The sequence below is a fragment of the Rhinopithecus roxellana genome, chromosome 4 (assembly GCF_007565055.1).
Source record: "Rhinopithecus roxellana isolate Shanxi Qingling chromosome 4, ASM756505v1, whole genome shotgun sequence".
NCBI classification, from domain to species: domain Eukaryota; kingdom Metazoa; phylum Chordata; class Mammalia; order Primates; family Cercopithecidae; genus Rhinopithecus; species Rhinopithecus roxellana.
In genome coordinates this window covers 173,340,418-173,364,038 of record NC_044552.1, presented here as the reverse complement: position 1 = coordinate 173,364,038, position 23,621 = coordinate 173,340,418, and the positions used below count along the sequence as shown (strand labels likewise).

Genomic DNA, 23,621 nt, shown 5'->3' with positions numbered 1-23,621 from the left:
CAACAAGAAAAAAATACAATGTACACACAGTCCCCATCCTCAGGGGAAGTGGGGCTACTTTCTCTCTTGTAATTTTCTGTCTATTTGCATGACTTTTCTGTATACTATAAACTGCTGGTTTTTATGGCAAAGCTGGCAAAATGTTTTCTCCTGGGTTCAGCACACTGCTTGATACATGGAGGGTACTCAAAAAGTTGATGAATGAATACTGTGAAAGCAAGGAAATCAGAAAGAAATTCAGATTAGCTACCAATAATTGTTCACTGTCATTAAAACCACAATTTTCTACGGTCAAATTAGTGTTACTCTCTAAATCTATAAAACTTGTGACATATGTCCCAGGTGTACACTTTTCTTTCCTTCTGTAGTAGAGGAGGAACAGGAATAGAGGGTAGTGAGGAGATGAGAAACTTCACAGGAAAACAGCTCTACCCAGAAAAAAAGTTGGCTCCCTGATGTCATGTCAACATCCCAGGACAAACTCCCTGACCAGAGCTGCCAGATAGACTTGCTAGGGGGAGGTCACTCTGATGAATGTCACTGAGAAGTTCCCATTGATAACCCTGAGTCAAGACTGGTATAAGTTCTTTGTAAGCAGAACTGGCTCCACCAGGTGAGCCTTGAATTATGTGGAGATGTGAGAAGGCTGAAGGAAGATGTGGACTGGCGAAAGGGTAGAGACGTAGGAGGAGAATTAAACCCATCGCTGCCTTCAGTATCAAAGGTACAACTACTAGATGAACTGTCTCAGACTAAACAAAGCTTACGGTTACAGATAACATTGAAACAGCCTCAAAGCCTTTCTAGAACAAGTTAGGATACATTATATGTAGTATGTATAATTTTTTAAATCACTAAAGTAACAACATAGGCCACTACTTCTACCCTAGGCAAAACTATCTCCACTAAAAACAAAGTTAAAAAATATTTTTAATACTGTATTATATATTTCTATACTACATTCATATTTTTATGAGTAAACTTATAAAACATACACTGTATAGGGGAATCAGAGAGTGAGAAAAACTTTAACAATCTGCAGTTATTAAAGATAAGATATATATGTAGAATTAGGGCACAGACCCCGAGAGGGATGTTGGTATCATTAAATGACTGAAACTAAATCAGAATGCTTGATCATCCATAGCTCAGCAGTAATAAAAGCAATCGGGTAAGTGCTAGCAGATTCTTTAAACACAAATTTATATGAGTTACCTTTTATTTCCAATGACAAGCACAAAAATAACTTGCCAAATAAAACTAATCTCCATAACATAAAACAAAGAGGTAGGCATACCTGCATTATTAATTTGATCACTTGTTAATATTTAATTAATTTGGAGGTTTTTTTGTTTTACTGTCACTACATTGTTCAGTATACACGGTAGGAATTAACTCCTGGCAAAAGCACCTCTCCATTCTTTGGAAGGGCATGTGAATAAAGGTGCTAGACAAATACATACAGATCTTAATGATTATGGCTTTAGAAGTAATATTGTTATTAATAATAAAGAATTGAGTCCAATACTTCTTGAGTGCCTATTTTGAGGTAAGGCACTATTCCAGGTGTTATGAGGACCAACAGTATATTTTAGACAATGGTAATATAAAATCTAATTATCCCAAATCCTTTCTAAAAATGACTATGCTTATAAACTTTAGAAAGGTGCCTAGAGATGTTCACAGGACATTGAGCATGAAAGCCGGTGACAGAGATCTTCAATGTGACTCTACAGAGGCTTGCAGATTTACCATTCCAAAAGAAACACCAGCAAAGAATTAGATCTTGCTGCCTGTCTTATATAGGGTCTGGCATTGCTTACAAATAATGACTATAAAATAAGTACACATTAGGAAAATACAACCAGGCAATGGCAACAGCACAATTTCTTCTTAGAAGTCAGAGAACACTCCTCAAGAGTGCTATTTAATAGTGAATTAAAATAGATCTACAACTGAGTGCCCACTTTGTGCCAAGCCTAGGATACATAAGATACAACTCCTGGCCTCCAGGAGCTTATGATGCAGTGACAGAGATGAGCACATGGCACACAGTGTGCAGCTGTAGTAATGAACACACACCTAGCATTGTTCATCTACTTCTCAACAGTAGGGAATTCCTGAAAGCTACCAGGAATATAATGGTGAACAAAGAGAGGTCTACTCTCTCTTCATGGATGTATAAATTAAAACATGAGATAGAGATTAAAATAACAACATGCCAATGAATCAATAATGTCAAACTGAGATAAATTATGTTAAGCAACATGATTCAATGAGAATGTTAAAAAAGGGATCTAGCCTAGACCGGTGGGAAAAATCACAGAAGGTAGTAACAAACATGAAGAGTAAGAGGATGAAGATGTCAAGAATTAAGTTCTAGCCTGCATAAATATAGGAATGATGGAGCCATTGTTTCTTGAAAGAGGACCAAGCATGGAGGACTAGGTGGACATGTTGAGTAGCCAAGAGAGTACACAGCTTTGGAACTTAGAAAGAATGTCTGGGTTGGTGACCTAAAAGTGGTAGTCCCTGTTATATCAAAGATAATTCAAGTCATCAGTTTGTTTGGAGGTTCTAACAGGGCAACACAGTTACTAGGATACCCATGACCCAAGAAATGTCCTCCGCTATTGGGGGAGGTCATCCTCTTCATCCAAGCTCCAGAGGGATGCACACGGAGTGGTAGGGGAAGAAAGGGATTCCTGCCTAGTCAGCCAGATCAGCCTAAGCAATGCTGGTGATCAACAGGGTGATGGATGTTGCAGCCAGATCACCCTCACATTCGTAAGTCACTGGTTTATTTGAGATTGACCCGGGAGAAAATATGGAGGAAAAAGAAATGACCTAAAACTGGTCTTAAGAAGCTTCATTGTTTAATGGGTACACAAGAGGAATGCAGCCAAGGGGCAGGATGTGTCAGGGAAAACCATTATATAAATCTAGTGCTATTAACAAACATTTATACCACCTTGGTTATACTTACAGTGTATTCCATAGTCCCATGGGGCTTCTGAACCACCATCTTCTTCTCTTTTTTATCATGTGTTTTGTTTTGATTGTCATCTGAAGAATAAATTGTATGTAAATGAATAATTTCATTTTCAGGGACTGAAGACAGGGTAAAACTACCATGTATAAAAACCCACTTTCAAATCAACTGACAAAAAGACATTAATAGGAAAATGGACGCAGGGCACAAATAGATCATACTCACAAAAGCACACTATTCATCCTGAATAAATGATTAACATTAACTATAATTAAATAGTATAAATAAAAACAATGAGGTAATGTTTACAGTTACTAATGGTTTAAATGATAACGTGTAATGATTATGAAGTTAGAGTAAAACCAGTAGAGTTACTATATAAATGATGCCTAATGTAAATGAGTATAGTCCTTTTAGAAAGTGATTTGGCAATATGTAACAATAGCCATAGAAATGTTCATTCTGACTCAGTAATCCTTCTCTTAGGAATTTATCCTAATGACAAAATCAAAAGAAGAAAAAGGCTATGTATCAGCATATGGTCACTGTAATACTATTTATAACAATGAAAACAAAAAGAATACGTCCAACAACATACTAAGTTGGACCATGGATTTCACAATTTTTTTTTTGAGACAGAGTCTCACTCTGTCACCCAGACTGGATCTCAGCTCACTGCAGCCTCTGTCTCCCAGGTTCAAGGAATTCTGCCTCAGCCTCCCGAGTAGCTGGGATTACAGGTGTGCGCCACCATGTCTGGCTCATTTTTGTATTTTTAGTAGAGACAGGGTTTCACCATGTTGGTCAGGCTTGTCTTGAACTCCTGACCTCAGGTGACCCGCCCGCCTCGGCCTTCTGAAGTGCTGGGATTACAGGTGTCAGCCACCAAACCCAGTCAGATTTCGCTGTTTTTATATGTCAAAAATGGCCAACCATTAGCACCTGCATATGATTCAACCTAATTGTCAGGGTTAAATACATCTCGATATATTAATTCAGATATCAGAAACCCCAGAACCATAATGCAATAGATAAAAATGTGACAAAAAGAATATAAAATTGAATTAACCATGAAAAGATGCTCCAACCTGTATGTGATCAGAAAAATGCAAATGAAAACAATATATCATTTTATACCTACTAGCCTGGTAAAATCAGAAAGCTGTATAATTCCAATGTTGATGGAAATGTGAACACTACAAGGAATGTAAATTGTTCAGTCATTCCAGAGAATGAAGTATATATAGCTCATATGACCTAGGAATTTAATTCACAGATAAACATCCTCTTCCAACAGGTATATACTTTATGCACACCATAAGGGACCCGCTGGAGGATGTTCATCACAGTATTATCTATGGCAGTGAGGAGACAGAGTGTAAGTAAAGCACAGTAGGTAAGCTCTGGAAATCCAGAGCAATTAGATTCCAGCAATTAGAAATAACAAGCCATAAATATACACCAAATGTGTCAACAGGTTTACATCAAGAAAAACTGAATGGGATGTTAGTGTCCATCTGTTTTAAACATACATCACAGATGGACACTAAAAAAAAAAAAACCACACAAATAATTTTCAGAAGTACATAAAAATAAAAACCTATACACATTGAACACAATAGAATAGCGTCAAGTTGGGGAAGAAATGGGAGTGCAGAATGAGAATAAAAGGGAATGAATGATAAATGACAAGAAGCCGAGCTTGGACCAGTAATGATAAACCATGATCTGAGAAGGGTGATTAACTCAGCCCTCTATGTCTGAGGTCCTCAAGCACACATACACACACATGGAAATGTCTCAACGATATCATTTCATCTATATCACAAACATGGGGGTCCTAGATGAAAACTGAGGGGTGACATAGAAACATGAACATAGTTAATTCACATAGGATTTATCTGATTTTTAAATATTTCCTCTATATTATTTAAAAATTAAAGCCAAGAGGAAAAAATAAAACTTAAATAGATGCTTCCATTACAGTCCTGTTCTAGTCATCTATATCTTCAAATCAGAACTATTCATGGAACCAAAGAGACCCTGAACATTCCTCTAGACTTTAAGAAAGGATCTCCATACCTACAGGCAACCACATCTAAATTACTTCAGGAAGACAGGACTATTGACTATGTTTTTAGATCTCCAGATAAGGAGATTCCAAAGTGCAATCACCATATTTTACAAATCTTAGGAAGGAAAAAATGTAAAAACTGGCTTGCTTAATTCTTGGCAGGTAAGCAATAAAACAATAACGATACTCGTCTTTCTTTCCTTGTAAAGAATCTGAAAAATCTTAATTGTTTGCTTTTGCTTTGTTTACATGGAATATGAATGCCCCAGGTTAATTCTTCCCCATAGTTCCTTTTGGGATTAGGTTAAGTGTTGTTCATTCCTTTTAATATCTCAGCTCCATTTTCTTTGTTGCATACTTCTGCCCTTCTTGCTGTCATCATAAACAGCTGTCACTTTAGGTCTTCGTGCTATCCGAATAGTTTCTTTATATCATTTTGTAGGTAGCTTCCTATTTCTAGAGCCCACAATATGCTTTCTTCTTCCCATGTCTGACAGCTTCTGGCCAACAACCTTCCATAAGCTATAGCTAGATATCTCTGGTCCCAATGGGCAGTGCCACTAAAAGCCACCAAATTGTGACAGTTTACATACTGCACAGCTACAAAAGAAAAATGCATGTTGGCTAAGCCTTGCAGGATAAACTTAACTATGTACACCTGAGTTAGTGCAAAAATTAAATTACCTTCCATTGCCACAGGTGGGTAGGCTAGAAAAATGTCACACATGTAGTATTACTAAAGGGAAAAACAAACAAAAAATGCCTTCCCATCAGTGTCTAAGATGTTGAGATCATGGAGGTAAAGACCATGATGTACTCATCCTTAAATGTCTTATGTCTTTTTTTTTTTTTTTTTTTTTGAGACAGGGTCTCACTCTGTCACCCAGGCTGGGGTGCAGTGGCACTAACATGACTCACTGCAACCTCCACTCCCAGACTCAAGCAATTCTCCCACCTCAGCTTCCTGAGTAGCTGGGACTATAGGCTCATGCCACCACACCAGGTTAATTTTTGCATTTTTTTGGAGAGATGGGGTTTCACCATGTTGCTCAGGCTGTTCTCAAATTCCTGCGCTCAAGTGATCTGCCCACCTTGGCCTCCCAAAGTGGTGGGATTACAGGTGGGAACCACTGCACCTGGCCTTGTCTTGTATCTATGGTTGAATAAACCTTTCAGTACAGATGAATAAGCCTGATAAGTTTGATTGTGAGGCAACACTTTTCACTGATGCAACATCACACCAGGCAAATCATGTGCACCTGCCAAAGCCACAAGGCAAATACTATGTTTTACAGTTGGCTCAATAGAGAAGCAAAGAGGATCTAATTTGATTGCCTTTATATCATTATAGCTCAAGGCAAGGTTTCATATTGCTTCCGAAATAATTGTTTTGCAGTGAGTTGAAAAGATGGTAAACTATGTGTCTCAATGAGTGAAGTCCTGTGTGTCTGGGAACTGGGTTCTGCAGCACATAGTCCACAAAGCACTGGAGGGGCTTCTGGCCCTGGTGAGATCTAGGACGAGGCATGAGCTGCCATGGGAAAGGACCACTCCATTGTGCTTTAGGATGGTGCTCCAACACTAGCGTTTTAGGTAAGGATCCATGCCCATCCCAAAGGGTGCAACTGTCTTCCAATGATACTGACCTTTCCAGCTTCAGGCCTCCTCACAGACCTTTCTACCTATCCAAATTCTGACCCTCCTTCTGTGTACAAGAACCTAAGGCAAATGACATAAAAGTATCTACTGCCAAGGGGAAAGTTGACCAAGTATCCCTCAGAAGCCATTTACAGCAAAGCTACTGAACCTCATACCTGCCCACCTCTGAAATAAAGTCTTCAAAGCAGGTTTTCTCCAGTCCAATCAGGAGTACCTGTAACAAAACTGACAAAAACCCTAGAGGAATAAAATACAGGTCCTTCAGCCTAGCCCATTTCTTTCTGCATAAATCCTGGAGGTAGGAGCTGGAATGGGGAGGAAGAATGGGGTACCTGTGTTTACCTCAACCCAAGTGGATCTTGGTGCCCTGTTCATAAGTCCTGCCACCTCCCTTGTCACACCATAAAAGGGTCCTGGAGTGTCCAGAACACAAGACTCTAAGCTTCTGCATCTGAGATGATCCGCAATACAAGTTTACAGAAAGAAGACTCCTCTCTCTCCATGCACTGGGGCTAAAAGAAGATGCTACCTAGCAGTATGCCTGGGGCCTGGAGAGGCAATGACAGCCAGATGTGAAGGTATCCCTTGTAATGCAGATACTGAAGTCTTGGATGAGGCTATGACATCAACAGAATAAATTTTAAGAGGGGGCCTGAAGTTTGAGAACAGAATCTAAGGAAGGCTTGATTTAAGGATTGAAAAAAATATGGCTGATATAAAAGGGGAAAAGCAATTAGAGGGATGGGAAAATGAATGCAATGTCACAGAGGCCATGGAAAAAAGGAAGGTGGTGTTGAACACTGTGAAATGTTGAACAGAGGTCCAGAGATGGAAACCTGGAAATAGATGAGTGGAATTCACAGAGAGGTTCTGAAAGTAAAGGGAGCTCAAGACAGATGCTGTCAATATCATCAGTAGAGTAGGGGTAAGGTCATCTGCTAAAATGTAGTGCAGTGAGGGTATGATTGAGGGAGTAAGAGTAATGAGATTTGGAAGAGTTACTGTGGCAAAAATGAGGTTTCAAAAATGTGAACATTAAGAAGTAACACTATACTCTGGGGTGGGGTCTCAACACCAAGGGTAATAGGCCACATAAGAAGTAAGCAAATAAGTGGCTACCTGTGTGGTTATAATGCACAGAGCAAGGCAGCTGGAGCTGGATGAGCAGTGGCTGAGATATAGGTAGTGAGATGTTGGAAGAGTTAGGGGAATGGCATGATGAATGAGTTTCCTATTGCTGCTATAACAAATTACTACACATTTGTGGCTCAAAATTAAGCATAAATGCAGATGTATTATTTTACAGTTCCATAGGTTAGAAGTCTGGCATAGGTCTCACTACTTTCCTTCTAAAGGCAAAGTAGGGGAGGACTGGTTTCCTTGCCTTTTCTCACTCTTGGAAGTGGGCTACTTTGGGCTCCAGAAGCAGGGTCTTGAGCCCTGGTTTTTCTCAGAACTAGCATATCTAGCCAGTTCTGCGTTTGCAGGAAGCTCGAGCCAAGGCCCTGCTTTCACCTGCAGAGCCAGTAATGCTGCCTGAGTTGTGTCATGCTCTCTCTCCTGCCTCCCTCTCACTTTTAAGGTCCCTTGTGATTGCACTGGGCCACATTGATAGCCCTGGAAAATCTCCTTCAGGTCAGCTGATTAGCAACCTCAATTTCATCTACAGCCTTGATTCACCTTTGCTATGTAACCTAACAGGTTTGGGGAAATAGGACATGGACATCTTTAGGGGGTCATTAGTCTACCTGTCACAATTGGAGAACAGATCTGTGGGAAAAGGCAACAAAATAAATTGAGGTTCAAATAAGAGATTTTTGAGTACTGAAGTAGTGATGTGAGATGTGGACATTGAGTATGCTGGTGGGGGGAAGACTGGGGAGGGTATCAAGAAACGAACTGGCTAGATACGCTGGTTCTGAGAAAAACCAGCAAGAACAAGTCAATACATAATGTCCTTCAAACCGGAGCATCTGGCTCCTGTCACAGGCCCCTGGGGACTGGGTGAAGTCAGGACAGTGGACATGATTCATTATTGTGCTTGAAAACAGAATCCATACAGACATCTGTGAATTCCCTGGATCTTGATTCCATAATTTCTACTTAGATATAGGAATGGAAGAAAAGATAGTATGTAGCCTTTTTTCTGTTATTAACAAGTATCTGAACAAGCACAAACAGAAGTTTGGAAAATTATCAGGTTTCTAAATTATATCAGGACCAGTTCTGCATGGGGCTTACACTTACTACGTGCCCCTTCTTTCTTTACTCACCCATGAACGACCAGCTCTCTCCTCCATCTATTTCTACCATAAGAACATCTGAATGGGGTTCGGGAGGCTGACAGCACAGGATCACCAGTAACTCTAAAGGATAGTTTCTATGACCTCCAAATGAAGGGAATTCAAAGAGGCAAAAATTGTCTGTGTCTCTCTAGATTTTTCAAAGAAAGGGGTACCCTGATTTATGAACAGGAGAATCTGTTTCCAATGACAGGCATGTCCCTATAATGGAAACTGATCCATTCAGCTATGATTGCTGAAGCAGTTTGATGGTATTAATCATAAAATCAAGTCATGTACCATCTCACTTATGTCATCAAACACCTTTCTGATCACAGTGTGGTTTAGCGGTCAAAATGAGCTGGGTTTAACTAGCAACCCTGACACATTTTCATAGCCGTGTGATATTAATCAAGTTAGCTGAAATCTTTGTGCATCAGTTTATCTGTAAAATGAAATGTTGAGAAAATTAAGCTGATTCATACAGTGTTCATCTCAGAGCCTGGCACAGAGCACATGCTTAACAAATGCTATTGTTATTAATAATAGTGTAGTCAACACAAGTAAATAGCAATTTGAATAGAGTAGTATGTTAAAACAATCATAAACTGTGAGCAAAAAGATTTCATCCAGAAATACAGCAGTGATATAGTATTAATATGATAAAGCTTCATAAATTGTTTAAAGGAGAAAAAGAATCTGATCATTTTGATAAATGCTAAAAAAGCATTTAACGAATTAAACAGCCATTATTGTATTTTTTAAAAGAACACAAAAATTCCAAATGTTAGAAAACTAAGAATAGAGTGAACTTCTTTAATGATGAATTTTTATTCTGATAGTCACTAGAAATATGCTTCTGAAAAAGCAATGCAACGCTAAAGAGTATATATGAAAAAGAGTTTCTTCATAGGAATGAAAACTGAATGACTTCACGATGTCACTTCCAGGTCTATAGAAATGGGCTTATTACCTAAACACAGCACTGGTGAGGCCCCACCCCCAGCTTTCTGGAAGGAAGATTCCAGGTGAGGAGAGGGAAAAATACCCACAGGCACTGCATGAGCTCCACCCCCTTTCTTTGGTTTCAGCTGTGCTAGGAAAGGCCTAAATTGCCTAAGAGCAATTCTAGCAAAGTTTTTAAGGTTTCTGCGCATGGTACTCACCAACTTAGTGGTATCCACTGAACTACCACATAGAGGTGAACCTAATGTGAGACTAAACCACAAGTATTTCAGGTCATAAAGAAAAAAGCCTTGTAGTGGAGATAAAAGCAGCAACACTACAAACATAATGGAAACTCCAGGATAAAGAGGGAATCCCTGCCACTCATCAGAGCTTACCTTGCACAGCACCACAAGGCAATCTCTGTGCCCGAATGCGCTACAGGTACCCACATGCTCAACATCTCTTGAGAAATTAAGCACTCTTCTAACCTCTCCTAAAATACACCTGTATAAACTGAGATGAGCTCTTACATCAGAAACCAAAAGCAAAAGAAGTAATTTTTAAAAAAATAAAACATTACTAACATCAATTTATGGTTTATACCCAACTTTGTTCTGAAATCTAGTCAAAGCACCAGATGAAAAGTTTTAAATACTGAAAAGAAATGAAAATGTGGTCATTAGTGGATAACATAATTATCTGCGTAAAGAACCAATATTATCATGAAAAATGTCAAAAATTCACAAAGTTGTTCACTAAGGTGGCCAGATACAATAATTTTTAAAATTTTTGTAACAGAAGTGTAATCGGAAAAGTCCCAGGTAAAGTGGTATCAAACTATGTAACATCTAGGAATAAGTATAACAAGACAATGACAAGATATATATAAAGAAAATTAAAATGCTTAACTGAAGTGTCTAAATGGACATAATACTCCTAAGTAGGAAATCTCATCTTTAAATGAATATTTCACTTTTTTCAAATTAATGTTTAAATGCAATTTAAATAAAAAATAATGTTTTATGGCAAAGGAACACTTTCCAAATTGAAAACCATGCTTATCTAGAAGCATAAATACATAAGACTATCCAAAATTATTTTTCAAAGAGAAGTGAGGGTAAGCACACTCTACTGATGTTGAAACACATGATTATAAAGCCACAGCAATTAAAACATTGCAGTGACATCATCAAAAAACAGAAATTTGGTGAAAATAAAAGCACCATTATAAATGAGAAGAGGCTGGTGTTCCCCATAAATATCATGTAACTTAATGTTGGAGGGAAGGTTCTGGCATCAGACGGACTGTGAATGAGAGTCCTGGTCTACCACCTGCTCACTAGATAACCTTGGGGAAGTAACTTAAAGACAGTCTCCCAGTGCACAAAATGGGGATACTACTGAATTCCCAGAGTTACTGTAAGAATTTGATAAGGTGATTCAGAAAAAGCACTTTGCAATGTGCACAGTAAGGGCTCAAGAGACTTTAGGGATTATAATTAAGTGAAGCTAGATGAATAATGGCTAAGATTTGGAGAAAAATTTGGACCACTCTCAAATCAATACAGATAGATTGAATAGCAAAAAATAAAGTTATATGTCTTTTTTTTCTTTTGTTTTTTGAGATGGAGTTTCGCTCTTGTTGTCCAGGCTGGAGTGCAATGGCATGATCTCAGCTCACCACAACCTCCGCCTCCCGGGTTCAAGCAATTCTCCTGCCTCAGCCTCGCAAGTAGCTGGCATTACAGGCATGTGCCACCATGCCCGGCTAATTTTGTATTTTTAGTAGAGATGTCATTTCTCCATGTTGGTCAGGCTGGTCTCAAATTCCCAACCTCAGTTGATCTGCCCACCTTGGCCTCCCAAAGTGCTGGGATTACAGGTGTGAGCCACTGTGCCCGGCCTAAAGTCGTATGTCTTTGAAGAAAATATAGCACTTGTATTTGCCTAAAGAAATATCTTCTTGGCTGGGTGCAGTGGCTCATATCTGTAATCCCAGAACACTGGAAGGCTGAGGTGGGAGAACTGCTTGAGGACAGGAGTTCAAGACCAGCCTGAGTAAGATGGGGAGACCCTGTGTCTACAACAGAGAAAAAAGAAAGAAAAGAAAAGAAAATATAAAAAATCAGCCAGGCGTAGTGCTACATGCCTATAGTCCCAGTTACATGGAAGGCTGAGGTGGGAGCATCACTTGAGCCCAGGAGATAAGAATACAGTGAGCTATGATTGCACCACTGCACTCCAGCCTGGAAAACACACACACAGAGATCCTGTCTTTAAAAAACATAAAATAAATAAACAAATTTTAAAAAGAAATAACATCTTCTCTATTGGCAATGCACACTTCTCAAATTATTGACCTGACTCTATAAAAAGCACAATTAAAACATTCAGTATTGTTACGTAGCACTTTATTAAGTATAAGCTGTTACCATTAAATTTTTTAAAAAAAGATGTGTCAGGGAAGAATGAACCCTATACTCAATATGAACTCTGTTTTAACCTGTGGCACAAAGGAAAATGTCATGCAGTACATGTTACCTTCCTTCTTTCAAGCAAGTCACAGGCAACACAGACCTCGACTAAAACGAGTCATACTGTGGTAAAATCTAAAACGCAAGTGCTTAAAGCACAGGGAAGTTATCAATCTTATAAAACGTTTTGCTCTAGAATCTACTACTGCACTCAGCATGGAGAAGGTCCTCCTTGTTTGTGGAAAAAACTCAGGCTTTGGTGCCAAAGAGGGCAGGGTATGAATCCTGGCTCCGTGCTAGCCGACAGTGGATCCCTGGCCAGTTACTCAGCTTCTCAGTTTTTACATTTGTAAAATAGGCTACATGTTTTGTAGCAGATCATGATAAGTCCTAAATTAAATAGTGAAATAAGGGATCTAACACAAAGGAGATATTCATGGAAAATAGTTCTTTCTGTTCTTTATGTCTGATGTTGCTTCTCCTCCTCTTCTCACCCTCTTTCCCACCCTCCAAAATACTTTTCTGAAAACAGCTTTTTCTTTTCATAAATGGATCAAGGACCTAATTGTGCACATTAACACTCCAGAAGAAAACAAAGGAAATATGAAAGCCAATTTCACATGAATCCAAACTATATACAGCCATTGTCTTAGTACATTCAGGCTGCTATAACAAAATACCATAAACTGGTGGCTTATAAACAACAGGAATTTATTTCCCAGAGTTCTGGACACTGGGAGGTCCAACATCAAGGCACTGACACACTCGGCGTATTTCCCCCTCATCGTGGTTCGTAGACAGCGCGTTCTCAACCAGGCAGCTCTCTGAAGTCTCTTTTCTAAGAATACTAATCCCAATCATGAGGTCACCACCCATATGGCGTCATTACTTCCTAAAGATCCCTCCTCTTCATACTATCACATTGGGGAGTAGGATTTCAACATATAAATTTGGGGTTGGGTGGGGGGGACACAAATATTCAGACCATGGCAGTCATTTAGAAACACAAATAAAAATAAATAAATAAAGGTCATTCATTTTCCCTCCAATCAGAGAGACCAATGTTGGCATTCTGGTGAATATACTTCTAGAAACTCTCCATATCTCTTTTTATATGTATGTAGGTGAATTATTTTTTTAAACAAAAATGGAATCATAATCAGCAACCTTTGTTAACCCACTTTTTTACTGTAATATTTGGTGAAAATTTCCCATATCATTAACTATTTTTCTACTTCATTTCAAAATGGCACATAGTAATTCCATTTTATATCATTTATGTTATTTTTCATTTGCCTGCTATTTTAAACAATGCAATGATAGTTACTGCAGTTAAATCTTCTAATACGCTCATGACTGCTTAGGATGAATTACTAAAAACAGAATTGTTGGGTCAAAGAGTATGCCAAAAGGGTCTTGATAAAAATGGCCAAATTGCCCTCCAAAAAAAAACCTGACCACATCACTCTTCAGCCATCAATGTATTTGCTAAGATTTAAATGTTATGTCCCCCCAAAATTCATATGTTGAAATCCTCACCCATAAGTGTGTGGTATTAGGAAAAGGGGCCATTGAGAGGTGATTAGGTTATCTTGGCAGTACTCTCATGGCTGGGATTATTGTCCCTATAAAAGAGGCCAAAGACCCCTCACCTTTCTACCATGTGAGCTCAGAGTGAGAGGATGGTGGTCTATGAGGATATGGGCTCTCAACACACTCCACATTTGCCAGTGCCTTAATCTGGGACTTTCCAGCCTCCAGAACTGTGAGAAATACATGTCTGTTATTTTATAAGCCACTCAGTTATATGGTATTTTGTGGATCGAGCAGCCCAAACAAAGACAGAATTAGAGTATTTTTCCTCTTTTATCCTTCCTAGTTTACTTCTAATTGAATTTTTCAAAGCTTAACACCACTGACTGTACTTAGTTTATCTGTTGTCTTTCCCTCAGCCCAAACCACATTTGGGCATTCCTCTTACAATGAGATTTTTTATAATGCAAGTGAATATAACAAGACAGATTAAGTAGGGTATGAGATTTGCATTACGCAGACCACTATGATTATAATGGAACTAAACTCTTGAGTTCAAGTTCATATGCAGTAGGACAGGCTTGTTAAGATACAGTTGCTTTTGCATACTGACTGTACCTTTTGTTCCAACAATGACAAGAATGGGTTACAAAATATTGTGTTAATGAGAGTGCTGGGGCTGTGAGGTCAGGAAAGCAGTGTCCCTTGAAACAAAGCTGGTGCAATCACAGGTGTACTCAGGGGTGTTTGTTTTACAGCTACTTAATTGTGAACATTCATGCTCCCTAACTACTGGGGTTTCTAAGGAAATATAACTGATTTCTAGATTCTAAATTCCTTTTCCCTTTTGGAACAATTTTCTATAGAACATGGTTTACCATATGTTTAATATTTTTAGGTTTTTTTTTTTTTTTTTTTTTTTTTTTAAGATGGAGTCTCGCTCTGTTGCTCAGGCTGGAATGCAGTGGCACGATCTCTGCTCACTGCAAGCTCCGCCTCCCAGGTTCACGCCATTCTCCTGCCCCAGCCTCCCAAGTAGCTGGGACTACAGGTGCCCATCAGCACGCCTGGCTAATTTTTTGAAATTTTTTTAGTAGAGATGGGGTTTCACCGTGTTAGCCAGAATGGTCTCGATCTCCTGAACTCGTGATCTGCCCGCTTTGGCCTCCCAAAGTGCTGGGATTACAGGTGTGAGCCACTGCGCCCGGCCAATATTTTTAGTTTTTAAGTAAAGCAGGTTTTCTTTTTGTTTTTTTTTGTTTTTGTTTTTGTTTTTTTTTTGAGACGAAGTCTCACTCTGTTGCGCAGGCTGGAGTGCAGTGACGCAATCTAGACTCACTGCCACCTCCGCATAGTGGGTTCAAGCGGTTCTCTTGCCTCAGCCTCCCGAGTAGCTGGGACTACAGGCATGCACCATACATCCAGCTAATTTTTTTGCATTTTCAGTAGAGATGGGGTTTCACCATGTTGTCCAGGATGATCTTGATCAGGTGATCTGCTTGCTTCGGCCTCCCAAAGTGCTGTGATTACAGGCATGAGCCACCACACCTAGCCACAAGTAAAGTAGTTTTTGCAAACAGTGTGAATGGAAAAGTCAATAATGTTGAAAATGTTATCAAACATTTTCAAAAGTGATAATGTAGAAAACAGAAAAGAAGAGGAAAAAAAAAAGTAGCAACAGTCCATTGAAGCCCACAATGACAAAAATGCCATTCACGTGGGTACTGCCAAAATGACCTAATTCGTTCGCAAATTTGTTTAAGGTAATCTATGACACAAAAGATCTCTTTCCCCAGTCCTTCTATGTCTGAGAATGTCTTGTCTTTGACCTTGAAAAACAGCTTTTGCCTTACAAGTCTGAAGAGATTTTAATTTCTCTGGCATTTACCACTAATGAAGAAGTCTGTTTCTAACTTTTTTCTTTGCTCCTTTGTAGATAATGTTTTAAAAAGACCATCTCTTTATCATTTATTCATGACCTGTAAACATTTGCTACAGTTATTCAGAGGACTGAGTATTCCCCATAATTCTGCCTAAGGTAAGCTCTTAATTCTCCACTTAGGCATGCGTCTTAGCTCATGAAAGCATCTTCTTATCTGATTCCAGCTTTGATGACTGCTTCTACTCCCGAGGTTCTGTCCTCTTCACCAGGAACACCTTTGATCCTCAGACTCTTCATTTACACCTCTCATATCTGTCGTCTTCTCTTATCACTTTTTTTTTTTTTTTTTTGGAGATGGAATTTCACTCGTTGCTCAGGCTGGAGTGCAATGGCGTAATCTCGGCTCGCTGCAACCTCTGCCTCCTGGGTTCAAGCGATTCTCCTGCCTCAGCCTCCTGAGTAGCTAGAATTACAGGCATGTGCCACCATGTCCAGCTAATTTTTGTATTTTTAGTAGAGACAGGGTTTCTCCACATTGGTTAGGCTGGTCTCGAACTCCCGACTTCAGGTGATCTGCCCGCCTCGGCCTCCCAAAGCGCTGGGATTATAGGCGTGAGCCACTGTGCCCGGCTTCTCTTATCACTTTCATTCCTTCAGCCACACTGCATGCATTCTGGGGGCACACCTCAGGTTGGTCCTCTCACTACCCAGGTGTGTCACGAAAACACTAATTGACTTCATTGATGGTCCCAAGAAGTACAGGCCTAACTATTTTCATCCAAATAATTTCCATTTATTTTACACCCAAATCCCTTAAGCCCATTCTGCTTGATTAAAAAAAATATTAATTGGATTCTTGGCATCCTTTTCCTACATGAAAGTCCATTTTGATCCTGTGTTCTTTGATGTTCTAAGATTTAAAGTACCAGGATGATCATTACTTTTGAACAGAAGAGCAATGTTATTAGACACTTGTGGCTTGACCTATGTTTAGAAATTGATTTATCAAATGTAACATAACTTTGGCTCCCTGAACTTACTATGTAAAACAAAGACAAATGATGGACATGAAATCTTCACATGTGTAGTTAGGAAAAAAACATTAAGAAAAAGTAATCTGTCTATGGAAAACTGTCGGGTTGCCTTTGTGAGAAATAACTTAGTAGTCTGTTACTTCCATGTTGTTGAAAAACCAAAACAGATATCAAAGGAAAAGTAGAGGATTTCATTTTTTTTTTTTTTGTTTCTTTTGAGTTCAGGAGGAAAAACTATGATTTGAAATGATTAATATAGACATTACAGATTTTATACTGAAAGCTAAATTCATTCTTTGTACTGCAGAGGCTCTCTTTAAATAAATCTTTGACTATGATAATCAAAAAATGAGCTATGCCCTCTTATTAAGTCTTTCATGTTTGTTATAATGACCTCCCAGTATAATTTTCTTAAAATTCAACTTCACTATCCAAGATCTTGGTATTCACCTTTTACATTAAAACATTACATAATTATAATATATTTTATCCCAATTTAGTCTTGTCCCCCCCTTATTTATAAAATGTGTCCATCTCTTTCCAATCTTATGGCTGCACAGCTATGTTTCAAATGAAGAACTTCCCTACACTGAAATTTTACCCATATTTGTAAAATTTCCATTTCTATCTCCATATTCATAGAAGCAAAGATGTTCACTACTCTAAGTTTAAGAAATAATGAATTCCTTTAATATAAAAGAATCCGGGCGGGGTGCCGTGGCTCACGCCTGTAATCCCAGCACTTTGGGAGGCCAAGGTAAGTGGATCACTTGAGGTCAGGAGTTGGAGACCAGCCTGGCCCACATGGTGAAACGCTGTCTCTACTAAAAATACAAAAATTAGGTGGGTGTGGTGGCGTGTGCCTATAATCTCATCTACTTGGGAGGCTAAGGCATGAGAATCACTTGAATCTGGGAGGCGAGGTTGCAGTGAGTCGAGATTGTGCCACTGCACTCTAGCCTGGGCAACAGAGCAAGACTCTGTCTTAACAAAAAGAAAAAGTATCCTATGATATAGTTCATGTCAATTTAATATATTTTGATATTTTAATATAGACCAAACATCTTTTAATACATTTATAAATATTCCAAGGTGCTTGTATCAAATTTAACTTAATAACTAATTTTGAAAAATATATTAAGACACATTATCACCAAAAAATTCCTTAAGAGTTTACACAAACAGAATAAATGAAAAAGGAGTACTTTATATATTAGTAAACACAAGTGAAAGCACAAAATGGCTCAGTTCACTCGTTCTAGAAGGATTTTTTGATGCTTACTGTGTGCCAGGTGCTACGCTAGGTGTTGGATCTAGATTTATCTGACGCCATCTGCCTCAATATAATCTCTCCACTTCCTTTCTCCTACTCCCCTCTCAAAAACAAAGCATTTTTAGAATCAGCACCATGTTGTTATGAGGCAACTCTAGTGACTCAATCTTTCCGAAGCATCCTTTATTAGTATCTCAACTGTTGTGTTTTCCTAAGTGTCAGGAGATAGCAATGGCTTATTACTCAAGGATTAAGTGAGGCACAGATAAAAGTAATTTCACAAGTAAAAACATTATTTTGTCAAAATACACTTCTTTAGATCAGGCAGATGATGTTATAGCTGTGGAACAGATACCTACAGAAAGTAATTATTTTGTTATATATTGCTTACAGAACTTCATATTTGTCTAATGCTTTAGATTTTTGCAAAAGCTCTTACTTTTACTTTATTTTCAACTTTTTTCTGATTAATATTAAAAATAACTATGCGTAATATACAAAAAAACTGCCTTGCAAAATTTCTGTAAGCAGAGAAAACAACTATCAACATATTGTTATATATCCTCCTAGTCTTTTTCCTATACATTCATTATTATTTGTTGTCCATTAACTTTTCATTTTGGCTCTCTGTGTATTCACTGGAGTACTTTTGTTTTACACATGTGGATTCATCTGACACCTGTAAGTAGCAATTTGTAGGCCTTTCACCTGAAATTTAGGCCCCTCTAGACAAATCTACCTGGCGCCTCAAAAACATCTCCAAACATAAATTCATTATCTTCTTTCCTCCTTCTTGAGCTTCCTAGTCTGTAAATTTTTGACTCTGTTTTTATTTCTCCCTAACACACTATACTGACCATCAAATGCTGCTGTGTGTCCCTGCAGTGTGCCCCTTCCCCTAAGCCCTAGTCTCAGACCAGCACAGCCTGTCTTCATGTTAGATTCATCACAGAATTGATGGTAAACTAAATATAGAGCAAACAAAAAGTAGAGAATTTTCTTTTCTCTTGACATTCTCCTCCAATGGCTCTTCACTGACTACAAGGTAAATCCCAAATCCTTAGCAAGTCAACGAGATCCTCCCATTTTCTTTCTTTTTTTTTTTTTTTAGACAGAGTTTCACTCTTGTCACCCAGGCTGGCGTGCAATGGCAAAGTCTCCCCTTCCGTCCTAGACTAGAGCCACCAAAAGCAGCAGTGAACTGGGATGCTCTTGACTTGAGGTCTGATGCTCCATCTAGTGGTAGAGAACATCGCCTTGGGATGGGACTGAGAAACACGCCAGGTCAGACGCTGGGAGAGTCAGCAAACCTGCCAAGATGAGAGTTTGTCAACTCTAGTCAGATTTGGAAAGGGTCAAGGAACTCTGGAATTCCACCTAGAGGTTTTATCTAAGCACTGGGTTCTCCTGAGGAAATGCCTCAAACCTCCAAACTGGTTGCTATCATTGCCAGTCTTGAGAGATGATAAGCTTTAATGACATTTCTTTCTTTTTTTTTTTTCAGAGACAGTGTCTCGCTCTGTCACTCAGCCTGGAGAGCAGTAGATTAGTGTACCCTCCAACTCCTGGACTCAAGCAATTCTCTCACCTCAGCATCCTAAGTAGCTGGGACTATAGGCATATGCCACTACGCCTGGCTAATGTATTTTTTGTAGAGACAGGATCTTGTACATTGCCCGAGCTGGCTTTGAACTCCTGGTCTCCAGTGATCCTCCTACCTCAGCCTCCCAAAGTGCTAGGTAAAATAACAGGTGTGAACCACTGAGCCTGGCCACATTTCTTTACTTATTGCTACCAAATAAAATTACAGGATACTTCTGACCCAATGACTACATTATTACCTATGCTTTTCCAGAGTTTTCTTGAAACTCCAACAATTAAAAATAGAGTATTCATTTATCTATGTATTAATTATTCCTTTCAATGCACACTTAAAGAGCACCTGTCACACTGAAGACACTACACAAAGCTAATACTCTAGGGTCTAAGTCACCCCAGCCTGTACATAGGTAATCAAGTACATCCATAATAACAATGCAGAAAGGCAGTCTAACCCGGACAGGGACAAGGAGGGCTTCTGGAAGAAATGATGATTGAGCTGATTTTGTTAAGTCAAGTAAGAATCAGTCAGGTAAAGAGTGAAGGGCATTGTTTCAGACTCAGCATTATACACGTGGCAGAGTATACCACATAAAAAGGCTATCCTAATACAGCGAGAAATCATTTAAAAAAGAAAAAAAAGCGTACGCTCTGGGGTCGGGTGCAGTGGATCATGCCTGTAATCCCAGCACTTTAGGAGGCCAAAGTGGGTGGATCACTTGAAGTCAGGCGTTCAAGAACAGCCTGGCCAATATGGTGAAATCCCGTCTCTACTAAAAGAATGAAAATTAGCCAAGCATCATGGCGTGCACCTGTAATCTCAGCTACTCGCGAGGCTGAGGCAGAAGAATCACTTGAACCCCAGAGGCAGAGATTGCAGTGAGCTGAGATTGTGCCATGGCTCTCCAGCCTGGGTGACAGAGCGAGACTCAGTATTTAAAAAAAAAAAAGAAATATATATATATGCTTTGGGAGGCCAAGGCAGGAGGATTGCTGGAGGGTAGGACTTCAAGGCAGGAAGACTGCTCGAGGCTAGAAGCTTGAAACCAGTTTTATGGTGAGACCCCATCTCTCTCTCTAAAAAAAAAAAAAATTTATATATATATATACACACATACATACATATATATATATACACATATATATATATGTGTATATATATATATATATAGCTGGGTGTGACATCATGTGCCTGTAATCCCAGCTACTCAGGAGGTTGAGGCAGGAAGACTGCTTGAGCCCTGAAGTCGGAGGTTGCAGTCAGCTATCATCCTACCACTGTACTCCAGCCTGAGTGACGGTGCAAGACCCAATCTCAAACAAAAGATACGAAATGCAATTTTCCTTAATCCTCTTCCTCTTTTTGGAAATAAGGGATAATATTTAATATTTACATTTTAAGAGGAAGCTTATTAATAGCACAGAAGTGTCTTTCAACAGGTTGACAGTTACAGCTTTTTATAAGATACTGAATAGCTTGAGTTTAAAACCATCCATTAAGACATGTAATACATTATACAATCATCTTAGCCCACTGTAAAGCTACAAACCACATGCTTTCGGCTGCCGAGACAGCATCTGCCTGTATGGTAGCAACATCAGCTTATTACTACCTCAAGGGCAGTCCATTTTATCTTTGAACACTGTTGGAAGATTACATTAAACATGGATACAAGGTATGTCTTCCTGTAACCTTGGCATTAACTAGGACCAAGTTTAGGGCACCTCAGAACAAGTGTCATTGCTCTGCTACAAGGCCACATTTCATTTACCGTATTCTGTGTGTTCTCAGTAACTGCCCTTTGCTTTCTCTCCCTTTCCTAGCAATCTCAAGTATGCCATGGCCTGCATGCCACGCCATATGTCTTCTAACACTGTTGGAAGGTTACATTAAACATGGAGACATGGCCAGGTGTGGTGGCTCATGTCTGTAATCCCAGCACTTTGGGAGGCCGAGGAGGGTAGATCACGAGGTCGAGATCGAGACCATCCTGGCTAACATGGTGAAACCCCGTCTCTACTAAATATACAAAAAATTAGCTGGGCGTGGTGGCGGGTGCCTGTAGTCCCAGCTACTGGGGAGGCTGAGGCAGGAGGATGGCGTGAACCCGGGAGGCAGAGCTTGCAGTGAGCCGAGATCGCGCCACTGCACTCCAGCCTGGGCGACAGGGTGAGAGTCCATCTCTAAATAAATAAATAAATAAAATAAAATTTAAAAACCATGGAGACATAAACGTATGTCTTCCTGTAACTTTGGTATTAACTAGGACCAACTTGAGGGTGGCCCAGAACAAGTGTCATTGCTCTGCTACAAAACCATATTTCATTTACCGTATTTGCAGTGTGTTCTCAGATACTGCTCTCAGTTTTCTCTCCCTTTCCTAGCAATCTCAAGTATGCCATAACCTGTATGCCATGCCAAGTTCTGATTCCTAGTACCCTTTATTTATTTCATTTATTTGCATTCTCTTTGAAAGAAAATCCATGGGTGTATGTGATATAACAGTAGGTGTGAGATGGATGATTCAGGTCAAGCTAGATATGTCACTTCTGCGAATGTAGTTTCAGATGCAGGGGTTGTTCTGAGAAACTATGTAACACTGTGGACTCATTTCAAGATTCCCTTTAAGACTCCCAAGTGTCTGAGGTCAGGAATTCAAGACCAGCCTGGTCAACATGGTGAAACCCCATCTGCTAAAAATACAAAAAATTAGCCAGGAGTGGTGGCGGGCGCCTGCAGTCCCAGCTACTCAGGAGGCTGAGGCAGAAGAATTGCTTGAACCTGGGAGGCAGAGGTTGCAGTGAGCCGAGGTCATGCCATTGCATCCCAGCCTAGGCAACAGAGCAAGACTCCTCAAAAAATAAAAATAAAAAACAGACTCCTAGGGTTTTTTTTTTTTTTTTTTTAACTGACAGATGCTAGGCCATGTCTCCTCCATTTTCTACTGTCTAGCAAAGGACAAAAAGTACAGGCATTTCTGTCAGCATATTTATGAATATGTCTACATACATTAAGAAAAATATTTCTCAAAAAGGAAAGTGACTCTTCTTCAGATAAACGTTTATTAGTACACAATACATGCTGGGCACTGTGCTAAATGCTGGGAACACAAATTTAAATGAGACATTATTTTAGTGTGATCCCCTTACACAAGATTATGTATATAAAGCAAGGGCCAGAGGCACACAGCAGCTGCTCCATAAACTGTTACCATTATTATGATCCATCACAAATGATAGTCTTTTAAAAATTCTTATAGGCTTTTTAAATGAAAATACTGCAGTAACGCCATGAATACTCACCAATACTATAATATCTCTTTAGTTCTGTACGCCTGATCTCCTTTAACTGATTACTTTTTCTCTTTTTCTTCTCATCAGTCATATATTCCTCTTCCACAGCAATGTTGTACTTGTCTGGCTCTAAAACTACTGTATTGGCATCTTCCTTCCCAGTATGAGTCCTTGTAGCTATAGCTGAGGCTGTCTCTGCATTTTGTTTGGCTTGTTTTTTCTTTTTCAAACTAGGAAAAGAGGGGAAAAAAAGAAAAAACATTGGAGAGATGATTTGCTGGTAGAAATCGTATTAATTTCATGCTGCTGGGCTTTGAAAACTAATGAACTGATACAGAAAACACTTTCCTTATAATATGTTTCATTACATTTATTATTCTTTTCTATTTTCTAATCACTTACAAATTCTTACACGGAGAACTGTGACCTTTCTTCAACTTGATATAGTCAATACTATATCTCATAAAATTATTGAGAACTGCCATAGGCCTGAAGAAAAATGAGATTCTTCCATAGGCTATGAAATGTTGAGTATTTTTAAAAATCATAATATATGGTTATGTTACTAGAATGCCAT

General features: G+C 39.1%; 1 protein-coding gene across 9 annotated transcripts in view; it reads right to left on the bottom strand.

Moving 5' to 3' along the window:
* Window positions 1-23,621, bottom strand: part of NCOA7 (nuclear receptor coactivator 7) — a 157,688-nt gene that overhangs the window by 55,748 nt on the left and 78,319 nt on the right. For all 9 annotated transcript variants that reach the window (XM_030928825.1, XM_030928827.1, XM_010360197.2 and 6 more), the window contains 2 exons: window positions 23,054-23,274; window positions 2,987-3,066 (listed from right to left, as the gene is read on the bottom strand). In XM_030928825.1, the coding sequence (XP_030784685.1) occupies window positions 2,987-3,066; window positions 23,054-23,274 (301 nt within the window). The remainder of the gene's footprint in view (window positions 1-2,986; window positions 3,067-23,053; window positions 23,275-23,621) is intronic.